This window comes from Eriocheir sinensis, chromosome 21 (genome assembly GCF_024679095.1).
Source record: "Eriocheir sinensis breed Jianghai 21 chromosome 21, ASM2467909v1, whole genome shotgun sequence".
NCBI classification, from domain to species: Eukaryota; Metazoa; Arthropoda; class Malacostraca; order Decapoda; family Varunidae; genus Eriocheir; species Eriocheir sinensis.
Window position 1 is genome coordinate 558,746 of NC_066529.1, and position 25,518 is coordinate 584,263.

Sequence of the window (25,518 nt, forward strand, 5' to 3'; positions counted from 1 at the left end):
CCGTCTCCATGCACTGTCTATTAATCCGGTTTAGTCACCCTAGTAATAGGTATTGTATAAGGCAATTGGTAATAAGTATTATACGTATAAGGCAAACATTTCATATACATCTATATATGGCAAGGGAATTACTCAATACTTATTTATATAGCTTCTGTCCTTCAATTATGAATTACCGAGAAGTTATTGCATTGTGTCGGTTACCTTTGAGAGCTTTTACTGCTGTTGTTGTGTGTCCCGAAGACATATTTTCAGAAAGGAGATCAGCTTAGTATGTGAGCTAGTACTAAAACAACGCTTGCAATCAAAAGACGTACATATCTAAACATCGCATTCAAAAGGTCAATGAAAAAAGCGAACAGATCAGTCGGCATTGTGACACTGAGGGGGTAGGACAGCAGTGGTGGCATTACAACCCAAGCACCAGTAACGGCCTTCTTATCGTCTACCAACTCACATTTATACCTCTGGAAAGTTCGAACTATCGCCTCGTCAGCGGGCAGTCCGGCTCCTCAATGCTGACCATCCGCAGCCATTTTTACATCGGTATTCTGCCACTGCTCAAGTGTACTGTTTTTCAGTCAAAACACGTACAAAAATGAGACATGATATAGTTCATTCATATTGATCAGCAGTGGTTAGACCTTTGAAGAACTGCCATATCTTGCACCAATGACAGAATTTACATCCATAAATGACAAATGATCGAGTGGAAGGGCAGCAGCTATATGTACACATTCTTGAATAATGTGGACAAGTCTGTACGTCTGTCATCCCCCATATGTTTTCCTTCTCCACTGGGATACGTAACTCGTATTAAAAAAAAAGATCAAGGTGAATCACAGAAGTAACATGATTCAAGTGAGCAAGAACTTACGTATTCTTTATACTTATTTCGAGCAAAGATCAGTCCAATATAGGACATTATCTCTAATATCTTATTTGAATAAATTAATATATACAGCGCTTTAATTGTTATTTGTAGCTACAAGTTCAAATACACCCATTGAATCATAAGAATACTGAAAGAAGAAATTTAACGGTGTATACGTAAAAGTGTTGTTTTCTTAGTAAGATTTGTTTAGAAAACGAATAAAGCGTAAACTATTATATATACTTTTATTTTTCACATTTTCACTGGCGCAGAAACACCGAAATACACGTAATTTTTTTGTGTGATCTAGATAATCCTTTTTTTCCTATGCCTGTATTGTGGTTTTCGAAATACTGATCGAGTGGCAGGCGCGCTGGCAGAGTAAAGAGGGGTCGATAATTCAGTGTTCGTTAGAAACGAAATCGATACACATTTATAATGTATATCAGTAAAAAAGAAAAAAAAAAAAAAGAGACAAGAGGCTTTCGGTAATGAAGACTCACTTCTGACTCGACTGTGCTGAGTTGGCAAGCAACAATAAACAGAACATGGGTTGATAATATAATTAAGGGACGTGGAGCAGGTCTCCCATCAAAATTTGCCTTCTCTCACCAACCACAAAGCAACAACTTCTAGTTATTATGTCATATTGATATTCTTCGCGGTGAGCTGGTCCTGTTCTTGCCATACGTAATTATCTTTGATTAATGGGGGGTGTCTTGCCGCTGTGTGCTGGTGCCCAGAAGCTGGCCATGCATCCTGCGGTGTTTCATTAATGGGAAACAGCATCCTAGAGGTTGATGAGGTGATAAAGGACGATTAAGATATAAATGGAATACTTTAATGCTTTCCCAAATCATGTTTCAATCAAACATTACAATGCACACATCAAGATGAATAAAAAACGTCATTTATACACATGTAGGACTTAAATGATACATTTAATTTCAGTAGTGGTGTTATTTTATACCTGTTGAGTATGTAACTGTATGAAGCATCGAGCATGTTACAAACACCGAAAACGTGCGTGGGTGTCCTTCACTTGTGATGGAATACGTCGTCTCCCAATTGCTGCCATCCCTGTTATGACAGCCGCGAAAGGGTTCGTTGAGGGCATCGCTGGTGTGGTGAAGTACGGGGATTACTTCCCGTGCTAGGCACCTCCACTACGTAAGGAACATCACGCCGAATGAGCCTTTGAAGGGCCTAGCCACGAGTTGCATACAGACGGACCCCCGATTGGTACTTAAAGAGTAAATTTGAAAGCCCAGTGAGCAAGTTTGAAAAAGTCATGAATAGTATAATGAATGCACATTACAGGCACTGTTGACATGAGGTTCTACAATGAAGCTAACTGAATAATGTTGTAAAATCATGTTTTATATTTGAAACGTGAATTATGTTTGCTGTCACTGTCATTTGATTTTAGTGGATGGGTGTCCAAGGCGTGGCATAATTGACCATCTCTCTGACTGCTGTGGCAACGTGATTTTCTTCGATGGGCCTGTGGCTAAGTTTTTTGCTGGGAGTGGGGAAGGTGGCGCTGACGGTGACGCTGCAGGTGGAGCTGAAAGTGGCGCTGCAGGTGGCGACGCTGGTGGCGATAAAAGTCTTGGCGATGTATTGCCAGCACCAGTTAGGACGGATGAGAAAGGGTCCCCTGAAATTATTTTTGATGGAAAAGATGAGAGCGGAAAATGTGGTGGTGACACACGACCTAAAAAGTGACATGGTGATAAAGGAGAGGGAGACACAGACGACACTGGCGAAGGTGTGTTAAAGTTTGATGGTTGCTGTGAGGACAGGGGGGACAACGGCTCAGTGGGACGCCACATGGCACTAATGGGTCGTTGATTGGCATCAAAAGAAGCTTCTGGCCCTATCCATTGCAGGTTTGAGTTCCTACTAGATTTGTGAGAGGTCAGGGAGGCCAGAGATGGAGATCCTGGTAGGAACGGGGTTGTTAAGCTTGGACAGTCTTCCTCGTCACGAGAATCCGCAGCGAATGGCAAACACTGCGATGGCATTTCTCCTTCTATCCTGTACTGCTGCGGGCGTGAAGGCACCAGCTGGGGACCTTGGCGGGTGTCATGGACTGGCGCTGAGAGCTCCTCTCGCTCCTCCAAATCTTGCATGCTCCCTGACAACACCAGAGACACCCTCACCGACGACCTGGAACAGTGAGAGGCGACGATAGAGCGACAACTTGGAATGAGCGGAACAGAACAATAATGACAACTTGGTAAAAATTTAAGTGAACCAGTTAAGTGCTAACATTCAATATGAACGAGGCAACAACGAGTTCAACACTTGTTGGATATGAGGACAAGAACTGAACATAAAAACACTACTTGTTTCACCTGCTAGAAACAGGCAATATAACTACTTTGCTTGCTGAACACGTAATATATATACTTCTGCTGAACACCGGACAACTACTTTCCCTGCTGAACACGGTACAGCAAACTAGCAGCACAGTGACTTCTTCACCTACGGAACACATGAACCATTTCTCGTCACTGGGTCACACTTGGTGAATATTATAAGTATATCACCTAGACGTCGGAACTCGAGATGCTTCACCATCTTGCCACGAGAACAAAAAGTGTTTCCTATTGGTATGTAGGGGGGGAATAGCTCCATCTACTCTGTACGGGAAGAACAGATGCTTCCTCTCATAATCACGGGATATCAGGAACCTTACCTAGTAGACATGCGGCCACCTGCAGCCTCACCTGTTGGAGACTGGGACGTAATCGATGAGGCCTATGCCAGGTAACCAGCGGGAGCCTCCAACTTCAGCAACAGTGTCTCTTCTTCTGTTCCCAAAGCAGGCGACTATACAGAGAGCAACGGCGCCACAACAACTCAGTGCCAGCACTGTCAGGGCGGCGCACACCACGGCCAGGGACATGCCAGTTTGTGCCCACGGCAGCGTGGTGTTGCTTCTGGGGAAGTGAAGAGGGTAATCCAGCACGTTGTTCATTTCTGCTCTGTTTGTTTGGGCGGTGACAGCAGTAGGAACAGTAGCAGCAGCAGGAACAGCAGTAGTAGTAGTAGTAGTAGTAGTAGTAGTAGTAGTAGTAGTAGTAGTAGTAGTAGTAGTAGTAGTAGTAGTAGTAGTAGTAGTAGTAGTAGTAGTAGCAGTAGTAGTAGTAGTAGTAGTAGTAGTAGTAGCAGTAGTAGTAGTAGTAGAAGTAGTAGTAGCAGCAGCAGCAGTAGTAGAAGTAGTGGTAATAGTAGTAGCAGTATTAGTATTAGTATTAGTATTTGTATTAGTAGTAGCAGTAGTGGTAGTAGTAGTAGCAGTAGCAGCAGTGATGGAGGCAATTGTCCAGCTGTGTCGATAAAGATGACAGTGATGCAAAGTGACTACAGCAGCAGCAGCAACAGCAACAGCAGCAATAACAGTGAAGGCACAGCACTGAGCGAGATGAGGCAACAGTACTTGCGTAGTAACCAGGGTTTGTATTAGTAAACTAAGCTCTTAAGACTTATTTAGTAGTTGGAGAGGAGACGAGAGAACAGCGGCGAGATAAGGGGACTAAATGCAACGGTAACGAAAGTCCGTGTTGTGTTCAGGTGTCACTGGAGCGATGACATTTGGGGAGGCAGCCACGGCTTCATTTCGGTGCGCTTGTTGACGTAACACCGACATTACCAGCAAACTGTTGCCACGTAACTCTGGTATATTTTGCATGGATGGGAAAGCGGAGAAAGTAAGAGTATTATCGTGTTTTCTTCGTGGCACACAAAACTCCCATAACAAATCACGGATGCTGAAGTCTTTATCGATTCCTTCTTTCACTTCCCATCACCCTCCTCCCCCAACATTCCTTAAGGCTTTGTCACTGGCGCTGAGCAGAGATGATTATCCCAGAGATCAGAGGCAGCAGGATGTCGACTCCCTCCTTACATTCCCCAACTTTTCTCACGCTCCTCCTTGCACTTACCCTGAGGTCAGTTCATGGAATCGGTTGGCATTGCATGACTTAAATGTTCCATCTGTAATTTTTCTGTAGCTTCACGAATGACTGTTGTTAATCCGTGTTTGTTTGCGGGAAGGGGAGGGAAGGTACAGTAACCCGGTGTGGTGACGGAGGGACGGGGCTCAACACTGACTCAGGTTCACTCATGCATCTGCTCTCAGCCTCTCGCGGAAAGGTCACGTGAGGAACGCCGACGCCCTGCCTCCTGGACCACTGTAATAAAAGTTTCATCGCCTCGTCGCTACAGGACAGCCGGAGCCACGGGGAGGGAAAGTCAAACGGGAAAGCCAAGGACGCCGCTGTTATTTTATAATATGGCGATATTATTATTTTTCGTGTGTGCAAATGCTTTGTTTTTTATTTTTCATATTGTTAGGGGGTGGGAGAGGGGCCGCGTCGCTGGACAAGCAGCAGGAGCCTGGGGAGCACCTCCTGGCCTGTGAGCCGGAACCTGGCCAGCAGAGGTTGTTAGCGAACCCTCCAGTGAGTACACCTGATTTTCCCTGTAAGGTCTCCCCTCCCGACGATAACATTAAGTCCTTGAATGACTCGCTTCTGGAGGACGGCAAGCCCCCCGTAGCTGTCACCACCGTCAGCGTCAGCATGGGTAACACGCGTGGGGGCCTCTCCAGCAGCACATTCCATGTCAAGGCCGTGGAGGGAAAGCTGGATGGCGCCACCCTGTCAGAGTCAACCTCCAAGACTCTCGACCTGAGTACAGTTAGCGATAATGGAGAGGAAACCTCTGTTGTACAGGCACTGTCCAGTAATGTGGACGTAATCCCTATGACAGGGGAAGGCGGCCTCCTAATCAACGGGTCCACCACTAACGCAGTGGGCATGACCACCAGCCACGGGCAGCAGAGCGCCGCCGTGATGAAGGACGTGCTCTCCAGCACTACCGAGGTGAAGGGTTCCAGGGGCGTGCGTGGGGTGGCCAATCACAGCCTCAACACAGCCACCCTGGGCAGGGAAGGGTTGGTGTCTGTGATGCAGGAGACAACGGGCCTCACCTCCCAGGCCACAGTGCCCGAGGACGGTGCTGAACCCAACGTGAACGCCACCACCTGGCGTTCGGTGGGCATGGCCATAGGGACGCTGGACAAGGACAGTGCCTCCCTCAACGCAACGAATCTTAACTCCACGTACGCTTATCAGAGAAGAAATATCCAGGGCTCAAATAATTACACTGCTCTCCTCATGCAGTATCAACAACAAATTAAAGACCTTCGTTACAAACTACGCAGATGTAAGGCTCAGCAAGGCGGCCCTGTACCGGTGCGGGGGTGACATCGTTTTAATAACTCATGGGAGGCGGTGCTTCGGGCGGCAGATAGATCCTGGCGGTGTCGTTCCCTCGTGCGGCTCACTTCCTGTAAGACAAGCTCACTTCCAACGAGTAGATTGCAGCTATTGTTGGTGATCTTTGTTATTTATTGCTGTTAATTGTTTTTAGGTGCTCTCATTTTTCTGTCGAAGGCATATATATATATATATATATATATATATATATATATATATATATATATATATATATATATATATATATATATATATATATATATTTATACCTATACCATCTATCTATTTTTCTATCATTCTATCTATCTATCTATGTCTATAGATAGATAGGATAGACAGATAGATAGATATGTAGATAGATAGAAAAAGAGAGAAAAAAGTAAGGAATATCTGCGAGCAATAAGGAACAAGGACCTAGACTAAAATAATTTTCAGTTTACAATGTCTAGTATTTTATTTCACAAACTTCTCTTGCCTCCTCATTCTCCCACTCATGAAAATATAATAGTATGTATATCTCATACATGCCCGTTCAGAACAGAACATGATGAGGCTTCATATCACAGACACATGGCCATATAAACAGTACGGTGCAAAAACTACTCTAAGGTGCGGAACACGTGGTCCTTAAGATTAGGAGTCTTCGCGACACTGCTCGAGAGGCTTGGTGTCGGTGCAACGCGAGTACCTCACCTATCCAAGCCGTACACTGCACGCATGTTTTGTTCCCCCTAACACCGTGCAAGGCATCTTAGGCTCCCTTTACACAGGCGTCACTGCCTATCATGCCCGCTGGAAACACAGACGCTGATATGAGAACGCTGGTTGACGGTGGTCACTGTCGCCTGAATTCAGCCTGAGAAAAGACGCCCGTCAAAGTACGTTCAACAGACCGACGGCGTTTCCTGTGTCCATGTCTGCCTTTGATGTGAACAGTCTGTAGCCGAGGCTCTTCATGATGTTGTGGCAGTGGTACTGAGTCCTCACAACGTCCTCAAATCTCATCACCTTCATCCACCGTGCCACGCGTGTCCTGGGGTCGTGGCGGGTGCTCCACGGCTCGTCCTCGTCGGAAGTGAGATGGTCGTCCAAGTATTCCTTCACTTTGCGGTGGAAGGTCAGCCCGGCGAAGGCCAGCACCTCGCGGCTCTTCTCGTAGGGGTTGCGAGCCAAGTCCTCATACCTGAGCAGCATCACCTGGTCAGGCCGCATCTCTTTCAACACTAAATATGTGCTGAAGTCAGCAGTCAGGTCGGAGCACAAGTAGCCCGGGTCGCTACAGGCGCGGGTCTGACACCAGGTAACACTAGAGGTCCTGGAGTTCATGACGGCGCGAGGGTCACGCACCAACCACACCAGGCGGACTCTTGGGTCGGAGAGCAGGGGCGCCAGGAGCTCCAGACGCGCCCTTACCACCTTCATGACGTGCACGGGGAAGAGGGAGCAGAGGCGGCCCAGGGTGTCCGGGGTGTAGCACTTGGTGCGAGGCATGGCGCTGCACATGGACCATAGCCGCGAGTTGCGCATGAACATGTCGTGGTTCACGAAGGCGAATTTGAGGTAGTCGTCCGCCAGCTGGTAGTCGCACCGCAGCAGCCCACGCAGCAACCTCTCAGCCTCGCCCTGAAATACAGAACAAGCCATCAGTTTCAGAAAACATCATGTGACGGTTGATGGAAAGTAGTAATATAGACAGGAATGAAAACAACAAGTAATATACACATTCATCACTCTCTGTAAGGCACGGCACCCTCAATATGGCCACCTGCAAGCTCGAAGAGGGCCCCAGTTGTTGGAGGCCGTAGGGCATGAGAGGTTCGTAGTGGTAGTATGCCCCGGGGTGCGCCGCCAACACTTCCCCCAGCAGGGTGGAGCCGCTGCGCCACGTGGAGGAGACCACCACTCGTACAGGAGGCGTGGAGGCCGGGACCTGGGGGCATGAAGGTGTGTGTGTCATGTGTGTAGCAACTCACTTTTGGTAATAGAAAATAATGTCTTGTAATCAATTCAGCAGACTGACCAAAATATATCTCCCGAAGCTTCTTAATGGCCTTGTGTGTGTGTGTGTGTGTGTGTGTGTGTGTGTGTGCGCGCCTGCCGTATATACCTGCTGGTGCTGCTCGCTGTACATCCTGAGGACCCGCTGGACGTCCAGGTCACGCACGGACTGGATCACCTCCTCCAGGGACGGCAGCGTGTAGCGCGCCTCCCCGCCGCTGCCCTCGCCCTCTCCTGCAACACAAGTCACCCTCAGTATGACATTCGCTAGAAGCTTAGCTAGTGGTAGTAGAGATAGAAGTAGTAGTAGTAGTAGTAGTAGTAGCAGTAGCAGCAGTAGTAGTAGTAGTAAAGGAATCACCTTTCAAGAACGGCAGTTGATTGGAATAATTTGCATACACACACAGAAAAAAAAAAAACTTGAACCTGAGAAGCATTTTTTTTCAGTTTAATTCCATCCTCTTGTCGTCCCGTATATTCACCAAACTATGCTGTCACACGGATCCACTCCCCTCCCCCACACTCACCATTACCCCTCCTCCCCCTTCCCCCCCACACACACACCTCTGGGTTGCTGAGGCAGGGCAGCCAGGAGAGTGAGGGCGGCGAGGGCCAGGTAGCCGCCCAGCACCAGGCCGAGCCCCACCATCAGCCAGCGCCGGCGAGCCATGACCCGTCAGCACGTGTGGGGGTGGCGCCGCCCGCCGAGCCGCATCCCCAGCGGCGACAGACTCTCCTGCTGGGGCAAAGGTGGCGTGAGAGAGAGAGAGAGAGAGAGAGAGAGAGAGAGAGAGAGAGAGAGAGAGAATAATAATAATGAAAGTAATAATAATAATCATGACAATATTCGGAAAGGACAAAGAATACACACACACACACACACACACACACACACACACACACACACACACACACACACACACACACACACACAATTCGATACATGTCTTTTTTTCACTCTTGTTTTCTCTATTCTTCATTTATTTTTTGCCTCCGTGAAAATTTGCGTCGTGCAGGAGGGCGGCAGGCAGGGCTCATCCACGTCTTGTCCGGCCTTTGTGCCTTCATAAGACAAGCTGTCACGGCCCCGGGGAGGTCTCTCTTTACCCGGGGCTAATGATGGACGAGACCAGCTAATAGTGGACGAAGAGGACTAATTGTGTTTGGAAATAGGGTCTAATTATGTATGGGGTGTACTCGATGTTTGGTGTGATTATTATTTTCATCTTTTACTCCTTTTCTTCTTTTCTTTTTACTTTCTTTCCTTTTTCCTTTTTTTGTGTTTTCATCATCATCATTATCTCTCTCTCTCTCTCTCTCTCTCTCTCTCTCTCTCTCTCTCTCTCGGTTTCCTGGGGGCGCCGTAACCACCTTTAAGAGAAATCAAAGGCGCAGTAACTTGATTTTTTCCTCCCGACGCTCAATCTTCCTTCAGTGTGGCCGCGTCGGTAGTGCTTCTGTGGTTCTCGTTTTCATGGCAATCTGTTTTCCTCACTGCGGGCAAGTGGAGGGGGTGAAGCCAGGGTGGGGCGGGGGGGAGGGGAAAGTAGGAAATGGTTGGGGGACTGGGGGAGAGGAGAGGTTGGGGAGGGCGCGGGAGGATGGGTCGAGAAGGGCAAGGACAAGGTGATCAGAGAGAGAGAGAGAGAGAGAGAGAGAGGGGGGGGGGGGTATGGGGGAGGGTTAGATGGATGGAGGGGATGGGGAGGGTGCGGGGGGGATGGGGGAGGGTTAGATAGAAGGTGGTGGGTGTAAAGACATTTAAGACAACCTCCACTTAGCTGATTGGGTGGCTGTGACCCCCACTTGAAACACTGCCTACGATATCCTGAGTGCGTCGCTTCTCCTCCTTCGTTTGTTTTACACTCGAGGTAACATCATACAACTAACCTAGGTGGGAATACTACTTTTGTGGGAAATTAGGAAACTAGCTTATATGTACGAATGATTTGGCGGTTCATGCGATAACTATCATGTACGATTGCGTGATTGTGTTTACCATTCAAGGCATTATCGTATTATCAGGCTAAATATATACCTCTGTGTGAGTTTATTTTCACTTGTATTTTTTTTTTTCCAGCAAAGGAGACAGCACAAGGGCACACAAAAAGGAAACAATAAAAAAAAAGCCCGCTACTCGCTGCTCCTGTAAAGAATCCGAAGAGGAAAGAGCAGTCAATTACATGAAAAAAAGTTGGAAAGTTTCGTTTAGTCGGCGCAAGATCTTTGGTCATATGCCGGGGAGAGAGAGGAGGGGGAAGGAATTATAGGAGAAGGGAACAGACCCCAGGAGACGGGACACATCCCCCGATTAATACCTGGTACTCATTCACAGCTGGGTGGACAGGGGCGTAGGGTATCGGAAAAGCCGCCCACATTTTTCCACTCCGCCCGGGAATCGAACACGGGCTCTCTCGATTGTGAGCCGAGTGTGCTAACCACTGCACCACGATACCCCCTGTCAATCATGTGAGATTACGTGATATTAAATAAAGGTGGAAAATAATGACCGTAACCTCGAAAGCAAAGTTACAGAATGCATATTAGAGCCTTAGAGGTTAACAACAATCGCCTAGTTATGATAGTTCAACTGTTTACGTCACTGGCTACGTCATCACTTCAGCCGGCCAATCAGCGCCCGTCATGAGGAGGAGAAGACGGGGAGAAGGAAAGAGGAAAACAAGTAAAATAAGTCACGAAGAAGGGGTCCAACATGACTATACCTCCACAATCAGAGGAAACACAGATTATCAAGTATGAAATCAAGGTAAAAGAGGAATTAAGTGAGGGAGGAGGAGAGAGAGGAAGGAAAGAAGAAACAAGTCAGTCGTGGTTATGAACACATAGTTGACGAGTGTTCGACGTCAGAGCCATCAAAAGGACACAACCGTTGCTTTAATCGGTGTTTTTGTGTGTTTGACCGTGTACCCCAGCGACCAGTGACACACGGGGGAGGTACAGAGTGGCGGTGTGCTGTTGATGAGGCTTCAGGGCTTCAGGGATGTTATAAGGAGGAGTTCGAGGTCTGACTGCGGGGGACGGCAACATGGAGGCGTGAGTGTTGCTCTCGGTTTGAATTAAATACTCGAATAAATCACTAAAAACAGAGAAAATGGAGCAGAAACCGAATGAAATATGAGCCAAATAAGATAGAACGTAGAGAATGAGATAAGTAAAAAAGATATGTAAGGTAATGGAGGTAGAAAATAAGTCTGATAAAGATAATTTACTCCACCAATGTCATTCCACTTCACATTGACTTTTCTCCATTTTTTAGTGTCGGTGGATGTTGCTTTCATATTTTATCGTACTCCACTATGTTTATTTCACTTGATTTTATTTCATTATTTACACTGACGTCACTCCAAGTTCACTTCTTTGGTTTTATTTCGGTTTTGTTTAATTTCATTCCACTAATTTTACCGTACCGATTTTTGTGAATAGCCTACTGATTATTATTTTCTTTTCTTGACTTTCCTCTTGAGTCACCATCCGTTTAATCTGCCTGTTAATGTTATCTGATGAAAGGTGGAGCAATGTGAGTGTATATGCCATTAGTTTGTTGCATTTCGTGTGTATAGCCTACTACAGGAAAGGTGTTCAAGTGATTATCTAATATTATACGAATGACTTTTTATGTTACGTATGAACTATATACACTGGGACATGATAGTGGTGCATTTTTCTATAATCTCTCTGGTTTTAATATCATTTGTATGTGTATCGTAGGCTACTGGAGGAATGGCGTCACTTTTCTTTAGAGTAAATTTACCACAGCGGGGGACAGGGGCGTACATGATTAAAGCTGTTATCTTCATTCCTTTCATATATTTGTTGGGTTGAGCTCAGCAAATTTGAATAGTTTTATTATTCTTTTCTTATGTCAGTTATTTTGAGTTGGCATTATTGAGTTTGCTAAGTGTCGAGGTGGAGTGACATTCCCTTTCTCTCCACCCCATCATATCATTATTCCTGCCTCAGTCTACGCCATTGCTTTTCCTCGTTTCCCTGGTGTTTGAGGCCACGAAGGGCTTTCATTCACAGTTCTTGGATTAAGGGCCAATGTCATACAGCTGCCGTATTTGCTGCTTTCAAGGTTTTGGGAACCAGTGGAGAGCGCGTTTTATCCCTACAATTTAATTTACAGCCAGACTAGTGTTATGACAGGTGATGATATGTTGGCTGGACCTAGAAAGTTTTTTTTATTCACCTGCTGTTTGCAAAATGAAAATAAATAAGGGGGGGGGGTGCAGGCAGGTAAGGAGGGCAGAATAGAGCGTTGGTAAAAAAAAAAAGTAAACATAAAGTGTTAAAATTACTGACAATGAATAAAAAGACAGTGATGGTCTCAGAAACTTAACATGTCGGAATCACGGGAGACGTAAATGAAAGAACGTGAGTGAATGAAAAAAATGAAAATATGAATTACTCCGAAATTAAATTAAGAAATAACCAGCGAGGCGCAAATCGATTGTGGGGGCTCGGGTCAGAGATCCTTCGTAATGGCAAGGAGTAATGACCAAACAAAGCCCGTGAGTCGTGTCTTAAGTTGGCCGTGTTTCGCGTCTTGTTCCTAAAGCCTGCCTCTCTGCCTGTCAGCTTGCCTGCGTGACCTGCGAAGCGCGAGGACAAGTGTGGCGCGGCAGGGGCTGGGTGGACGGGGCTTATCAAGGACGTCTCTTTACCGATTAAAAAGCGCCATGGTGCTCTCTGTGTCCCCAAAAGTTGTGAAATATAAGGTTAAACGCCGTATTTCGAAATGCTTAGAGATGGTGATAATGATACTACTACTACTACTACTACTACTACTACTACTACTAAACTACTACTACTACTACTACTAAACTACTACTACTACTACTACTACTACTACTACTGCTACTACTAATACTACATTCATACTCGCGCGTTGAGCAGAAACTAAAACCTGAATTATCCCGTTGAATAATTCTGAATGCCTTTCCCTAATGCTGAGATTGTTCGTGGCGATGGATGGCGTGACTGATTGATTAACTTCTTGGCGGCGGAGGCGGAGGCGGTGGTGGCAGTGGGAGAAGTTTGGGCGAGATGCCGCGCCTATAACCCTGGCACTCATCATCATCACAGGGGGGAGGGGGGCATAAGACAGAAGGAAGGAGGATGAACGGTGCCAACGAGACGCTTTTTCGGGATGGCACAGTTGAGCCGCCGGCGAGTCTGAACCACGTCGCGGAGAAACAATTGAAGAAGTCCCCCGCGGCTGTTCCCGGAAATATTAAAGTCCGCCGCAAACTTTATCGCTCACAATTAACGCCATGAACGAGGTGGAAGCAGCTGTGGGGAGTCGTTAGCGAGGAGGCCATTCGAGGTGGTGACGGCGATAATTAAACCCGGGGAGACACAGCTGGGCACCAGGAGGCGGCCCAGTTATATACCTCCCTCCCTCCTGCTGGGCCTCCTCGAAGAGTTACAGTCACGGCGTATTGCCACCGCGCACCTCACGCCCCCTGTCGTCACCGGCCTGAACGAGGATGTAGCTGTGTTTTTATGTATTGAAGTGTACCCTTTTTAGTTCAAATTAGGTAGACAGCAGACTTGTAGGATGCTTGTTTAAATTTCTCAATAGATTAAAAGTTATGAAAGTTTAAGAAAAAGTTTTGTTCATTATTCTGCTTTCGTAACTACGCGTATGATTAAACGGTATACCAGTTCTCAGGAAGCAAACCATTTTTCGTGTATAACCGGTGCCATTTAGCAGTAAGTAGACATTTATAGCCCATTTTAAGCAGGAAGCAAACGTTTGAAGCTCTTGATCTCGCAGCAGGAAGCACGCAGACTTCTTTACTTTTCAAGGTCACGGGTAGCAGGAAGATTCATGTGCATCATTGTTTTCTTTTCCTTTATCCTGCCCGAGATGAGAGACATTGGCTTCCTCGGGGAACGTTTGATCGGTGTTCAGGCGGAGCGGCGGCCTGACGAGGACTCTTGTCGTCACCTTTAGGGCGCGAGGTGAACATTATCTTGCCTGAGTGACTTCATAGCGTCTTCCTGTCCTCGCGCTGAGTCCTCCCGCATCGATTGTCCGTGTTCGTGTCCGTGTGAGGGTCTGTGTCTGTCTCCCCTCGTCCGTGGCTCCCGTGATGGATCTCTGTGGCGTCGGGCACATCACGACTGGCTGGGTTTGAAGGGTGACGTCTTGGGGTTGTTCACTGTGCTTTTGTTATGTGACGGTCTTGGTGTATCGAGTTGAGAACGTAGTCGATGTTCGGTGTGCTTATTATTTTCTCCTTTTACTACTTTTTTCTTTTATTTTTTTCTTCTTTTGCGTTCTTTACTTTTCCGTATTTTAATTTTTAGTTCTCTTTTCTTCATCATCATCGTTTTTTCTCCTCTTCTTTCTTCTCCTTCCTACTTCCTTCTTTTTCTTTTTTCCTTTTTTCATTCTCTTCATATTATCATATTATTCTCCTCTTCCCCTCCCCTCTCCTATTCCTTTTCCTCCTATTCCTCTTCCTCCTCCTCCTCCTCCTCCTCCTCCTCCTCCTCCTCTTCCTCCTCCTCCTCCTCCTCCTTTACTTTGCTTAATGAAATATGATGACCCAGGTTTGTCTTTTGTCAATGTACATTTTTTTTTCCACGACGAAAGAAAACAAACCAGACTCCCTTTAAACACACACACACACACACACACACACACACACACACACACACACACACACACACACACACACACACACACACACATACACACAACAGGCTACTCTCCTAAAACATTAAAAAAAAGAAGCTCAGAGCATTGGTTTTAGTTAGACCAAGAATGTTTGGAAGAATGTTTAGAATCGTGGAGTAAGAGGAAGTAGAGGAGGAAGAGGAGAAGGGGAAGGAGGAGGAATAGGAGGAGGAGGAGGAGGAGGAGGAAGCTTAGAGAGATCATTAAAACATCAATTATGAAGCCCACGTTACATCCACTGTCCTCCTCCTCTTCCTCAGGCATTTTAAACACTCATCGCCTAACCACTCAATTAATTATCAGCAATATCCCCGTTCGGAGGGAGGGAGGGAGACGTTCTTTCGGGGGACTCACACACACACTCTCATTAAAAATCCTCGGAAATCCTATTCTGCGCGGAGGAAACGAATTCTTCCTCCCGAGAAAAGATAATTAGTCAGGAGCCCCGCGAAGTCCGTGATTAGGTGTCCCTGAGGCAATGAGCGTCAGGGATCAGAGGGGAGGAGGCAGGGGGGGGTGGAAGGGAAAGGGGGGGAGAGATGAGATGGTAGCAGGGTGAGGGTTCTAGAGAGGCAAGATGGTGGTGCGGTGAGATACTGGAAGGGTAATTTTTATTTTTTTAGTGCAGGGGGAGGTGGTAGGGATCTGTAGGTGGATGGTGGAGAGCTGAGGGGGTGAGGTGATGGCTTGGTGGCAATGTGGTTCGGTAGTGTAAGAGCATTTTTTTTTTTTGCAAGGACAGAGTGTTGGGGATACAAGGTAGGTGTTGAAGAAGCAGGGTGTTGGAAGGTGTGTAGGGTGGTAGACGGCAGGGGTGATGGCGTGGCAGTGTGCATGATGAGTGTGTAGCGGTCAGTCTTTTGCAGGGTATTGTTTTCTTTAGTAAACATAACTCACCCACAAGCATCAAAGTAAGAAATATGGCAGCAGCAAGTTGTGGGCATCACGTGTTTTCTATCTTGTCTGGGTTTGTTTGACTTGAGGCACTTCGAGTATCCATCCATCCGACGAGCTGCCAAACCTTCAAAACTTCTGGACAAGCCTTCCTCTTCGCTCGGTTTGTTCTGCGACTCGGAGGCTTTTCACGAGAGTAGCGTCGCATGAGTCTTAAATGGGTCTTATTGTTAGCCTGGCTCTTCCCCCGCCGACTGTCTCTTACTGTCGTTTGTACATGAAGGGAATTAAAAGTAAGGATGCATTATCTCCCTTTGTCTCCCTTATCAGTCTCTTCCGGTTTTTCTCGTCCTAAATTCGTCTTTCTGTTAGCCTGGCTCCTCTCCTTCCCTCTTGGCTCTACTGTCGTTAACGGAACAAAAGTAAGGATGCATTCTCTCTCTCTCTGTCTCTCTTATCATTCCCCTTCGTGCCGCCCTCTGTATAACGTGCATGTTCCTACTATCTCTTTCTCTCTGTCTCTCTTATCGTTCCCCTTCGTGCCGCCCTCTGTATAACGTGCATGTTCCTACTATCTCTTTCTCTCTCTGTCTCTCTTATCGTTCCCCTTCGTGCCGCCCTCTGTATAAAGTGCATGTACCCACTATCTTTGTCTCTCTCTGGCTCTCTTTTTGTCTTCATCTGTATAACGTTTATGTTCATAGTTAGTAAGTGAATGATTTTAGTAGCTATTGAAGCCCTACAGTATGGTATGAAGATAACGCTATAGGAATCACATTGTCCTTCTCTCCCTCCTTCTGCTTCTCATTTTGTCTGCTTTTCAGTTTTCTTTCCTCGTACATCACATGGGTCTAGCTTAGTGAGCCATAGGGAAGAGCTCCTCCTCCTCCTCCTCCTTCTACACTGAAACGATCAGCAACCACTAAGGAAACGGCTGCTCCTGAACCACCACCACCTCCTCCTCCTCCTCCTCCTCCTCCTATCACTTCTCACGGCTCACTTCTCGTAAACCTTCCTCGACATCCTCCCTCCAGGCGTGTGAGACGGGAGGCTCCTGAAGGGGTGGTGTATGGAGGGGGTGGGGGCAGGAGAGAAAGGAGTGGAGGGAAAGGAGGGGGATGGGGAGGGATGGAGAAGTGGAGGAAAGGAGGAGGATAGGGAGAGATGGAGAAATGGTGGAATATAGGAGGATAGATAGAGAGAGAAAACTGGAGGGTAACAAGAGGGAAGGAAGGATGAAGAGAAAGGAGGAGGATAAGGAGAGATAGAGGAAGATGGAGGTAATGAGGGAAGGGAGGAAGAGGGAGGGAGGGAGGGAGAGAGGGAGGAAGGCTTTCTCCTCAACCACCACCCACACAAATCCAATAATTTAGCCCAGATCGTGGCGGACTGGCAGCGTAAAAGGCAGGGAGGGAGGGAGGGTGGGTGGGAGAGGAAGGGAGAGGGAGACAGAGGGAGGAGGAGAAAGGCAGACAGGAAGAGAACAGAGAGACACACACACACATAGAGAGAGAGAGAGAGAGAGAGAGAGAGAGAGAGAGAGAGAGAGAGAGAGAGAGAGAGAGAGAGAGAGAGAGAGAGAGAGAGAGAAAAGAATGAAGGGAGGACTAGGAACATCGGAGAGAAAAAAAAAAGTATCAGATTCAGGAACGAAGAGGAAGAGTAGGGAGAGAAGAGAAAGGGAGAGAGACAGACAGACAGGGAGAGAAGAGAAAGGGAGGTAACGAAAAGGATGATAAAGGAGAATAGAAAGGAAGGCAAGGTGATAAAAAAAAGAAAATAGGGAGATAAGAAGGTAGGCAGGGAGGTAAGAAGGGAGGAAGGGAGGATAAGAGGAAGGCAAGATAGAGAGATTTATCTGAGGAGGTACGAAGAGAGGGAGAGGGAGGGAGGGAGGATAAGACAGATAAGGGGACGACAAGAGGGAGAGATCCATTGAAGGAGGTGAGGAAGAGGAGGAAGAGGAGAAGGAAGAAGAAGAGGAGAGGAAGAAGGTAGAGATGGAGAGACTGGACAAGGAGAAGATGGAGGAAGGGAGAGAGAATAAAGAGTTGTAGTGTGCATGTGTGTGTGTGTGTGTGTGTGTGTGTGTGTGTGTGGTGACTTATGAAAGCAAGATAGTCCCGTCTCATTACCAAGGCCGGCGCCAGAACTCGCCACACGGGACTTGATAATATATAGTCTTTGCCTTTTTATTATATACCGCCGCGCTGAGTTATGGGGCGAGAGTCCACCACCACCACCACCACCACCAATAACAACAATAGCAACAACAACACAATAACGACACCAACAACATCAACATCATCGTCTGTATCATTATCATCCACATCATCAGCAATAACAAAAACACCACCACCACTACCAATAACAACAATAGCAACAACAACACAGTAACGACACCAACAACATCAACATCATCGTCAGTATCATTATCATCCACATCATCAACAATAACATCACCACCACCACCACCACCAATAACAACAATAGCAACAACAACACAATAACGACACCAACAACATCAACATCATCGTCAGTATCATTATCATCCACATCATCAGCAATAACATCACCACCACCACCACCACCACTACCAATAACAACAATAGCAACAACAACACAGTAACGACACCAACAACATCAACATCATCGTCAGTATCATTATCATCCACATCATCAGCAATAACTATCACCACCACCACCACCACTACCAGCACCATCACCACCCTACACCACCACCACCACCACCACCAATAACAATACCACCACCACCACCACCACCACTAACATTATTGACTTCATTATCAACAACTATAACATCAACAACAACCCAAAAAATCCCTCCTATTCTCTCTTCGTTCTTCTCTAAATTGCTATGATGGTGATGGTGATGATGATGATGATGGTGATTAGGGGCATTATGTAGAGGGCCCTTTGTTTCCTTTTAAGGTCTTTGTTTAGCATTTGTTGCCGTAAAACTACCTTCATTATCACCACCACCACCACCACCACCTCTACCATCACCACCACCATCAACAACAACAATTACTCGATCAGCATTCCTTCTCTGCACCACCACCACCACAACCTCAACTACCACCACCACCACCACCATCACCATCACCACCACCACGATCAACACTACACCCACGGAAAACAAAATAAAACAAAAACAAAAACAGGAAGGGAAAGTAGTTATGTAGACAGGAGGGAAGGAGGTGGAGGGGAGGAAGGAAGGAAGGAAGGAAGGAAGGAAGGAAGGAAGGAAGAAAGAAAGGGTAGCAGTCTAATTATGATTTTTCTCTTCTTTCGTAACAGATGAGTGAGAAAAAATTGACATCACAAGGAGGGGAAGCTGGAAGAGATAAGGAGGGAGGGAGGAAAGAAGGGAGGAAAGAGGGAAGGAGGGGAGGAGGAAGGGAGAAAAAAAAGGTGTTAGTAATGTAAGGATAAAGAGGGAAGGGAGGAAAGAAGGGAAAGAGAAAAGGATAAAGTGGGGAAGAGAGGAAAGGAAAGGGAATGGAAAAAAAGGAGATGCGAGAGTAAGAGAAGGAACGAAGAGAGAGAGAGAGAGAGAGAGAGAGAGAGAGAGAGAGAGAGAGAGAGAGAGAGAGAGAGAGAGAGAGAGAGAGAGAGAGAGAGAGAGAGAGAGAGAGAGAGAGAGAGAGAGAGAGGGGGGGGGGAAGAAGAAAAAGGAAATGGACCGATGAAGGAAGATGAAGTGATGGTACGAATGAGTGAATGAGTGAGTGAGGAAGGGAAGGAGGGAGAGGAGAGTGACAATGAAGGAGTGAATGATAGAGGAGAGTGAGAGTGGGAGAGAGAGAGGCCTACAGGGGAGGAGTGTGTATATATCTGTCTGTATTTCCATCTGTCTTTCTCTCTGTCTCTGTCTTCGAAGGATAGGTTACTTAACGCCTTGGAATCTTGCCCGAACTGAGGACTAAGAATATCGAATTGCTCCACGCCTTCTGCCTTTGATCTGTATTCTTAAAAGCTCTGGATTTTCACATCTATTATTTCTACAGGCCCAAAAAGAGGTTAAAGGCGTTCTAATGAGTGTTTTTTCACGCTCATGGTACGGCAGCTTTGTCGAATAACACCAGGGTGATAAAACTGTCCATGGAAAGGCCCACAAATCCTGCGAAAGCCTTCCCAAGTGTGTGTGCTTGGGCGATGAAATGTTTGATATTTTGGCCCTTTCTCTCTTGTCTCTGTCTCTTATTAGAAGGATAGGCTGCTCATCGCCTTAGAGTCTTGCCCAAACTTATAAGAAAAACGAGTTGCTCCACGCCGCCTGATCGCTCGCTTCTCCACTATACCCAGATCCATAGAGTAGGAGATTTTGGCCCGTTTCATCAAAGGCAGCGCGAAACTCAAACTGTTGTTGATACGATAGTGTTTTTTGGGGGGCTTTAGATAAGTTTTCGAGATTCTGACGATACCTAGAGAAAACCCACTTACATACACACACACACACACACACACACACACACACACACACACACACACACACACACACACACACACACACACACACACACACACACACACAAAGTCTTATTGTATCATCCTCCATTTGAATTTCGGGTGTCATTTTTTTTTTTTTTTGGTTACAGCATTGCGCCTGTGTTGATGACAATGGTCTTTCTCTCTTATCCTATGGGCCTGGGTACAGCTTAACGGGCAGTCTGCAGAAGCACTCTCACAAAGACGGCCCGTGACGGCTTCTTCCTCTTAACTTCATCATTGTCTGGGTGAGCGCCTCGATCGTTAGCGTTGGGGGTTTCTTTTGAGAGCGTCACGTTCTATTATTTTGATCTCGCTTTTTCCGTGTTAAGAAGAGAAGGCGAAATTTTACGATGACTAGGGATGAAAAAAGTATATATAAAGCCTGATGTTTACCGCTCTGCAAAGGTGAATGAATTGCGATCATTAACACGTTATATTTATCTTCCTTTTTGTGTTAAGAAGAGAAGGCGAGATTTTACGAGGATTCTAGTGATGAAAAAGTATATACAAAGCGTGATATTTACCAGTCTGCCAAGGCGAGATAATTACAATCGTTAACTTTGGGTGTTTTTAAGAGATCCATAATTGTATTTTTCCCTTCGGCATATGATAGCTGACAAGATGATGATGGAAAAGGAGAAGAAGAAAAAGAAAAAGGGAGGGAGAAAGAAAGAAGAAAGAAGAAAGAAAGAAAGAAAGCAGACAAGCCTGACTTTTAACATGACTAAACGGGAAAAAATAGAACTAAAAAAAAAAGTTCTGTGACCCACTTTTAAGGTTGAGACATATTAAGTTGACGTGCAATTCCAAGGCGTTAATGCACTTTTTAGAGGACCGTCGTGAGGGGTTTGTCACAGGAAGAAGTAGTAGTAGTAGAAGAAGAAGAAGAAGAAGAAGTAGTAGTAGTAGTAGTAGTAATAGTAGTAGTAGTTGTCGTAGTAGTAGTAGAGGGTGTAGATGAAAATGCAGAGAGAGAGTTTATTACCCAAAGGAACGGTGCAGCATTATCGATCCTGCTTAACTCTTATTTTTTTCCTTTTAGGCGACACCAAAACAGGGTGACTCACTTCTTCCGACTAAGTACTTCAGGTCTGTCTGTCTGTCTGTCTGTCTGTATGTATGAAATGCGTATACATGTCCGCGTGTGGGTATGTATTGTTCTTGATCTACGGTCAGGAAAAGGTTGGTGTGTGTGTGTGTATGTGTGTTTGTGTGTGTGTGTGTAATTCATCATGGTCTGACCACGCGCTAAATTCACAATCGCCAGCCAGTACTATGAGTTCACAAGTGACGGATCTTTGGGTGCTTGTAAAACCTCTCCCCCAAACACCCACCCGGAAGGCGAGACGCAACCCCCTGACTGACACGCGGCACCCATTCACTGCTGGCTGGACACGGGGCACGTATTAAAGGAGACTGCCCATCCGTGTCTACTCCGCCTGGGAATCGAACCGGGGACCTCTTAGTTGTGAGGCGAGCGTGCTAACCACTGCACTACGGACTATGCATGTGTGTGTGTGTGTGTGTGTGTGTGTGTGCCAGGTTGATGATGAGCTGGTGCGTGAGTGTGTGCGTGTGTGTGTTACCTCTCGCGGCGGAACACTCCAGGGCTTCTTAAATCTTTATTAACGACAACTCTGCTTTAAGAACAAGAGAACAGGGGTTACCGCAGGAGAGAGAGAGAGAGAGAGAGAGAGAGAGAGAGAGAGAGAGAGAGAGAGAGAGAAATACCTCCCCTCAAGTACTTCCCCTCGAGTCCCTCCTCTCTTGCACCCTCCCCCCTCCCCCCTCCCCCTCCCCCTCCCCCTTCCCCCCATAATAGATACTTGAACTCACTTAATGTTGTAATGCGAAGGAAGGATTGAAGACGCGGATTATAGGGAGCTAACTGTATGTATGTATGGATGTACTATGTATGTATGTATGAACCTGTATAGCGTCAAAGATTATTATTATTATTATTATTATTATTATTATTATTATTATTATTATTACTGGTTTGTCTTTTTTCTTTCTCCCTCTTTTATTCTTTTACTCATTATTGTCTTCCTTTCCCTTGTTAGCGTTTATCTCTCTCTCTCTCTCTCTCTCTCTCTCTCTCTCTCTCATCCCTTCCTCCACCCTCGCTAATGCTCGACTGTCTCCATCTATCATCTCACCCACCTGCCCTTCCTTCCCCTGATTTTCTTAACACACACACACACACACACACACACACACACACACACACACACACACACACACACACACACACAGAAATACCGTCTCTATATGCCCGTGTCTTACAGCCTGAAATTATTATTGCCTTCGAGTCACTCACTAAGGGAAAGAAATAATACTCGGAGTAATGAATGAGAAAGTAATGATGCCAGCCGTTCACCTGAGTTTACCTGTGTTTAAGGGACGCCCACATCCGCCACGTGCCTTGATTAATGAAGCAGGGAAACGTGAGAAGCGTGAACACAGAGATTACTATTTATGTTTTTATTGTAGTTCTAGGCGGGTGAAAAACTAAGACATTTCGGCGCCCAAGAACACATATTTGACAAGGCTTTCGTAGGAGTTGTGGGCATTGTCAGGAGTTGTTTTATGATCCTGGTGGTAGTGTGACCCGTTTTCTGTACCGTGAACCTGAAACAACACTCGTTAGAACCCGATTGATCTCCTTTTCGGCCTTTGGAAATAGCTGATGTGTGTTGGAAGCGTCGGAAAATACCAAACGGCCTGAACATTTCGGTGCCCAAGCTCACACATTTGACAAGGCTTTCCTAGTAGTTGTGGGCCTTTCCAGGGGTAGTTCTATGACCCTGGTGATAGTTTGACCCTTCTTCTGTACCGTGAACCTAAAACAACACTCTTAGAACCCGATTGATCTCCTTTTTGGCCTTTGGAAATAGCTGATGTGTGTTGGAAGCGTTTGAAAACACCAAATGGCCTGAACAATCGGTGCCCAAGCTCACACATTTGACAAGGTTTTCCTAGTAGTTGTGGGGCTTTCCATGGGTATTTTCACGACCCTGGTGGTAGTTTGACAAAGCTTATGTGGCATGAACGTAAAAAAACACTCATGAGAACGCGTTTTACCTATTATTTTGCCTTTAGAATGAATTAATACGAGAGCTGGAAACGTCTATTAATACCGGCCCATGTTCCTTTCTGTCCTCTACGTATGTCCATCTTTAGAAGTCCCCCCTTGACCCTGTGTGACGCTTGGCATGGTGTAGGTTAGGCAATAGATTAGTGATGGATCAGGGCAGACGGGGACGTAGTGTAGGCTCGTATACCTGTCTCTCGCTAATGAAGGAGGCCGACAGGTTGACATGACGCCACTTCATCGACCGCCCCGGCCTCCTCCTCCTCCTCCTCCTCCGCCGCCTCCTGCTGTTTCTCATCTTTCTCATCCTGCTCCTCCTCCTCCTCCTCTTGTTTTTTTTTCAAGTCTTGTTCTTTTCTTATCATTCTTGTTTTTTTCTTGTTGTCTTCTTCCTTTTCCTCTTTTTCCTCCTCCTCCTCCTCCTCCTCCTCCTCCTCCGTTACCTTAAAAAAAAAAGTTCTGCAGGTCACTGAATAGATTAAATATTTATCATTATCATTCTCAATATAAGGCGTCAGACCTTCCTTCCTTCCTTCCTTTCTTCCTTCCTTATTCCTGCCTTCCTGCTACTGTACTTTCATCATTCCTCCTCTTCCATTTTTTTCTTTCTCTCCATCTTTCCTTCCTCCCTCCTTTCCTTCCTTCCTTATTCCTGCCTTCCTGCTACTGTACTTTCTTTTTTTCCTTTCTCTCCATCTTTCCTTCCTCCCTCCTTTCCTTCCTTCCTTATTCCTGCCTTCCTGCTACTGTACTTTCATCATTCCTCCTCTTCCATTTTTTCCTTCCCTCCATCCTTCCTTCCTGAGTTTCTTTCCATTTTCCTTCTTCTCTCTCATCCTTATGTTTCCTCTTTCCTCTTTCCATTCGTATAACTTCCTCTTCCTCCCTACTTCCCTCCTTCCTCTCCCTCCTCCTTCTTCCTCCTGTTATTTTTTCCCTTCTCTGTAACTCCCCATTCCTCACCCCTTCCTTCCCTTCCACCTTCCTTTCCTCCCTCCTTCTTCTCGCCCCATCCTTCCTTTCCTTCCTCCCACCTTCCCCTCTTTTTCCTTACCCCCCCTCCTCTTTTCCCCCATTCTTTCCCTCCTCTATAACTCCCCTTCCCTATCTCCTTCCTTCCCCCCCTCCTTCCTTTCCTTCCTCCCACCTTCCCCTCTTCTTCCTTACCCCTCCTCCTCTTTTCCCCCATTCTTTCCCTCCTCTCTAACTCTCCTCTCTCCTTCCTTTCCTCCTTCCTTCCTTCCCCCCTTTTATCCTATCCTTCCTCCACCCCTCTTTCCCCATCCTCCCCTATTCTTCCCTCTCCCGTGGTGGCGGTAAAACTTTCTTTCTTCCCGTCCACGCTCGCCAGCCTCGTCGAGCTCCTAAACAGGCAGTAATTAAGCGCGTAATTGCTCCTCCCGCGCGCTCGTTTTACGCTGGATATTTTCTTTTTTGCGCTGGCTGGCTGGCTGGGCTGATTATTATTATTATTATTATTATTATTATTATTATTATTATTATTATTATTATTGTTGTTGTTGTTGTTGTTGTTGTTGTTATTATTCTGTATTTTCTTCGTTTGTTTTCTTCTTCTTCTTCTTCTTCTTCTTCTTCTTCTGATAATGATGATGATTATTACTAGTGTTATTATTTTTGTTGTTGTTATCCTTGTTACTCCTCCTCCTTCTCCTCCTCCTCCTCATCATCATCATCATCTTTTTCATCGTTTTCTTTATCTTCTTTTGTCTTTCTTTCTTATTCTTCCTATCATCATTATCATATTTTCTGTCGTAATCCTGCACTGTCCTCTAATCCTTTTCCTCCTCTCTCAATACGTTCCTGTTTTTGCACTCCTCTACGTTACCCGGAAAAATCGTAGAGCGGAAGTAATCAGTGTTTACCTGTGGATATTAGCGGAACCAGCCAGCCAGGTATTCCGCCCGCATGAATGTTCGCTGAAAATCTCTCCTCTGTATGTTTTCCAGTGTATGCTTGGGGGGTGCAGGTTGGGGAGGTGGGAAATAGAAGGGGAATTGATAGGGATAGGATTGGGAAGGAGAAAGAAGGAAGGAGGATAGTAGGAAACAGATAAGGAAGGAAGGTTAGGAGGAGGAGAAAGAGGGCAGAAAGATAATAGGAAACAGATGAGGAAGGAAGGAAG

General features: G+C 46.2%; 1 protein-coding gene across 7 annotated transcripts in view; it reads right to left on the reverse strand.

The window, feature by feature from the left end:
• Window positions 1–6,600: 6,600 nt before the first annotated feature.
• LOC127001475 (carbohydrate sulfotransferase 1-like) overlaps window positions 6,601–25,518 on the reverse strand; it is a 57,408-nt gene continuing 38,490 nt past the window's right edge. For 6 of the 7 annotated variants that reach the window (XM_050866026.1, XM_050866022.1, XM_050866025.1 and 3 more), the window contains 4 exons: window positions 8,728–8,899; window positions 8,273–8,397; window positions 7,931–8,095; window positions 6,601–7,788 (listed from right to left, as the gene is read on the reverse strand). In XM_050866026.1, coding sequence (XP_050721983.1) covers window positions 7,039–7,788; window positions 7,931–8,095; window positions 8,273–8,397; window positions 8,728–8,833 — 1,146 coding nt within the window. In that variant the 5' untranslated portion in view covers window positions 8,834–8,899 and the 3' untranslated portion in view covers window positions 6,601–7,038. Of the gene's footprint in view, window positions 7,789–7,930; window positions 8,096–8,272; window positions 8,398–8,727; window positions 8,903–25,518 lie in introns of all 7 variants that reach the window. The other variant, XM_050866024.1, reaches the window with a different exon arrangement.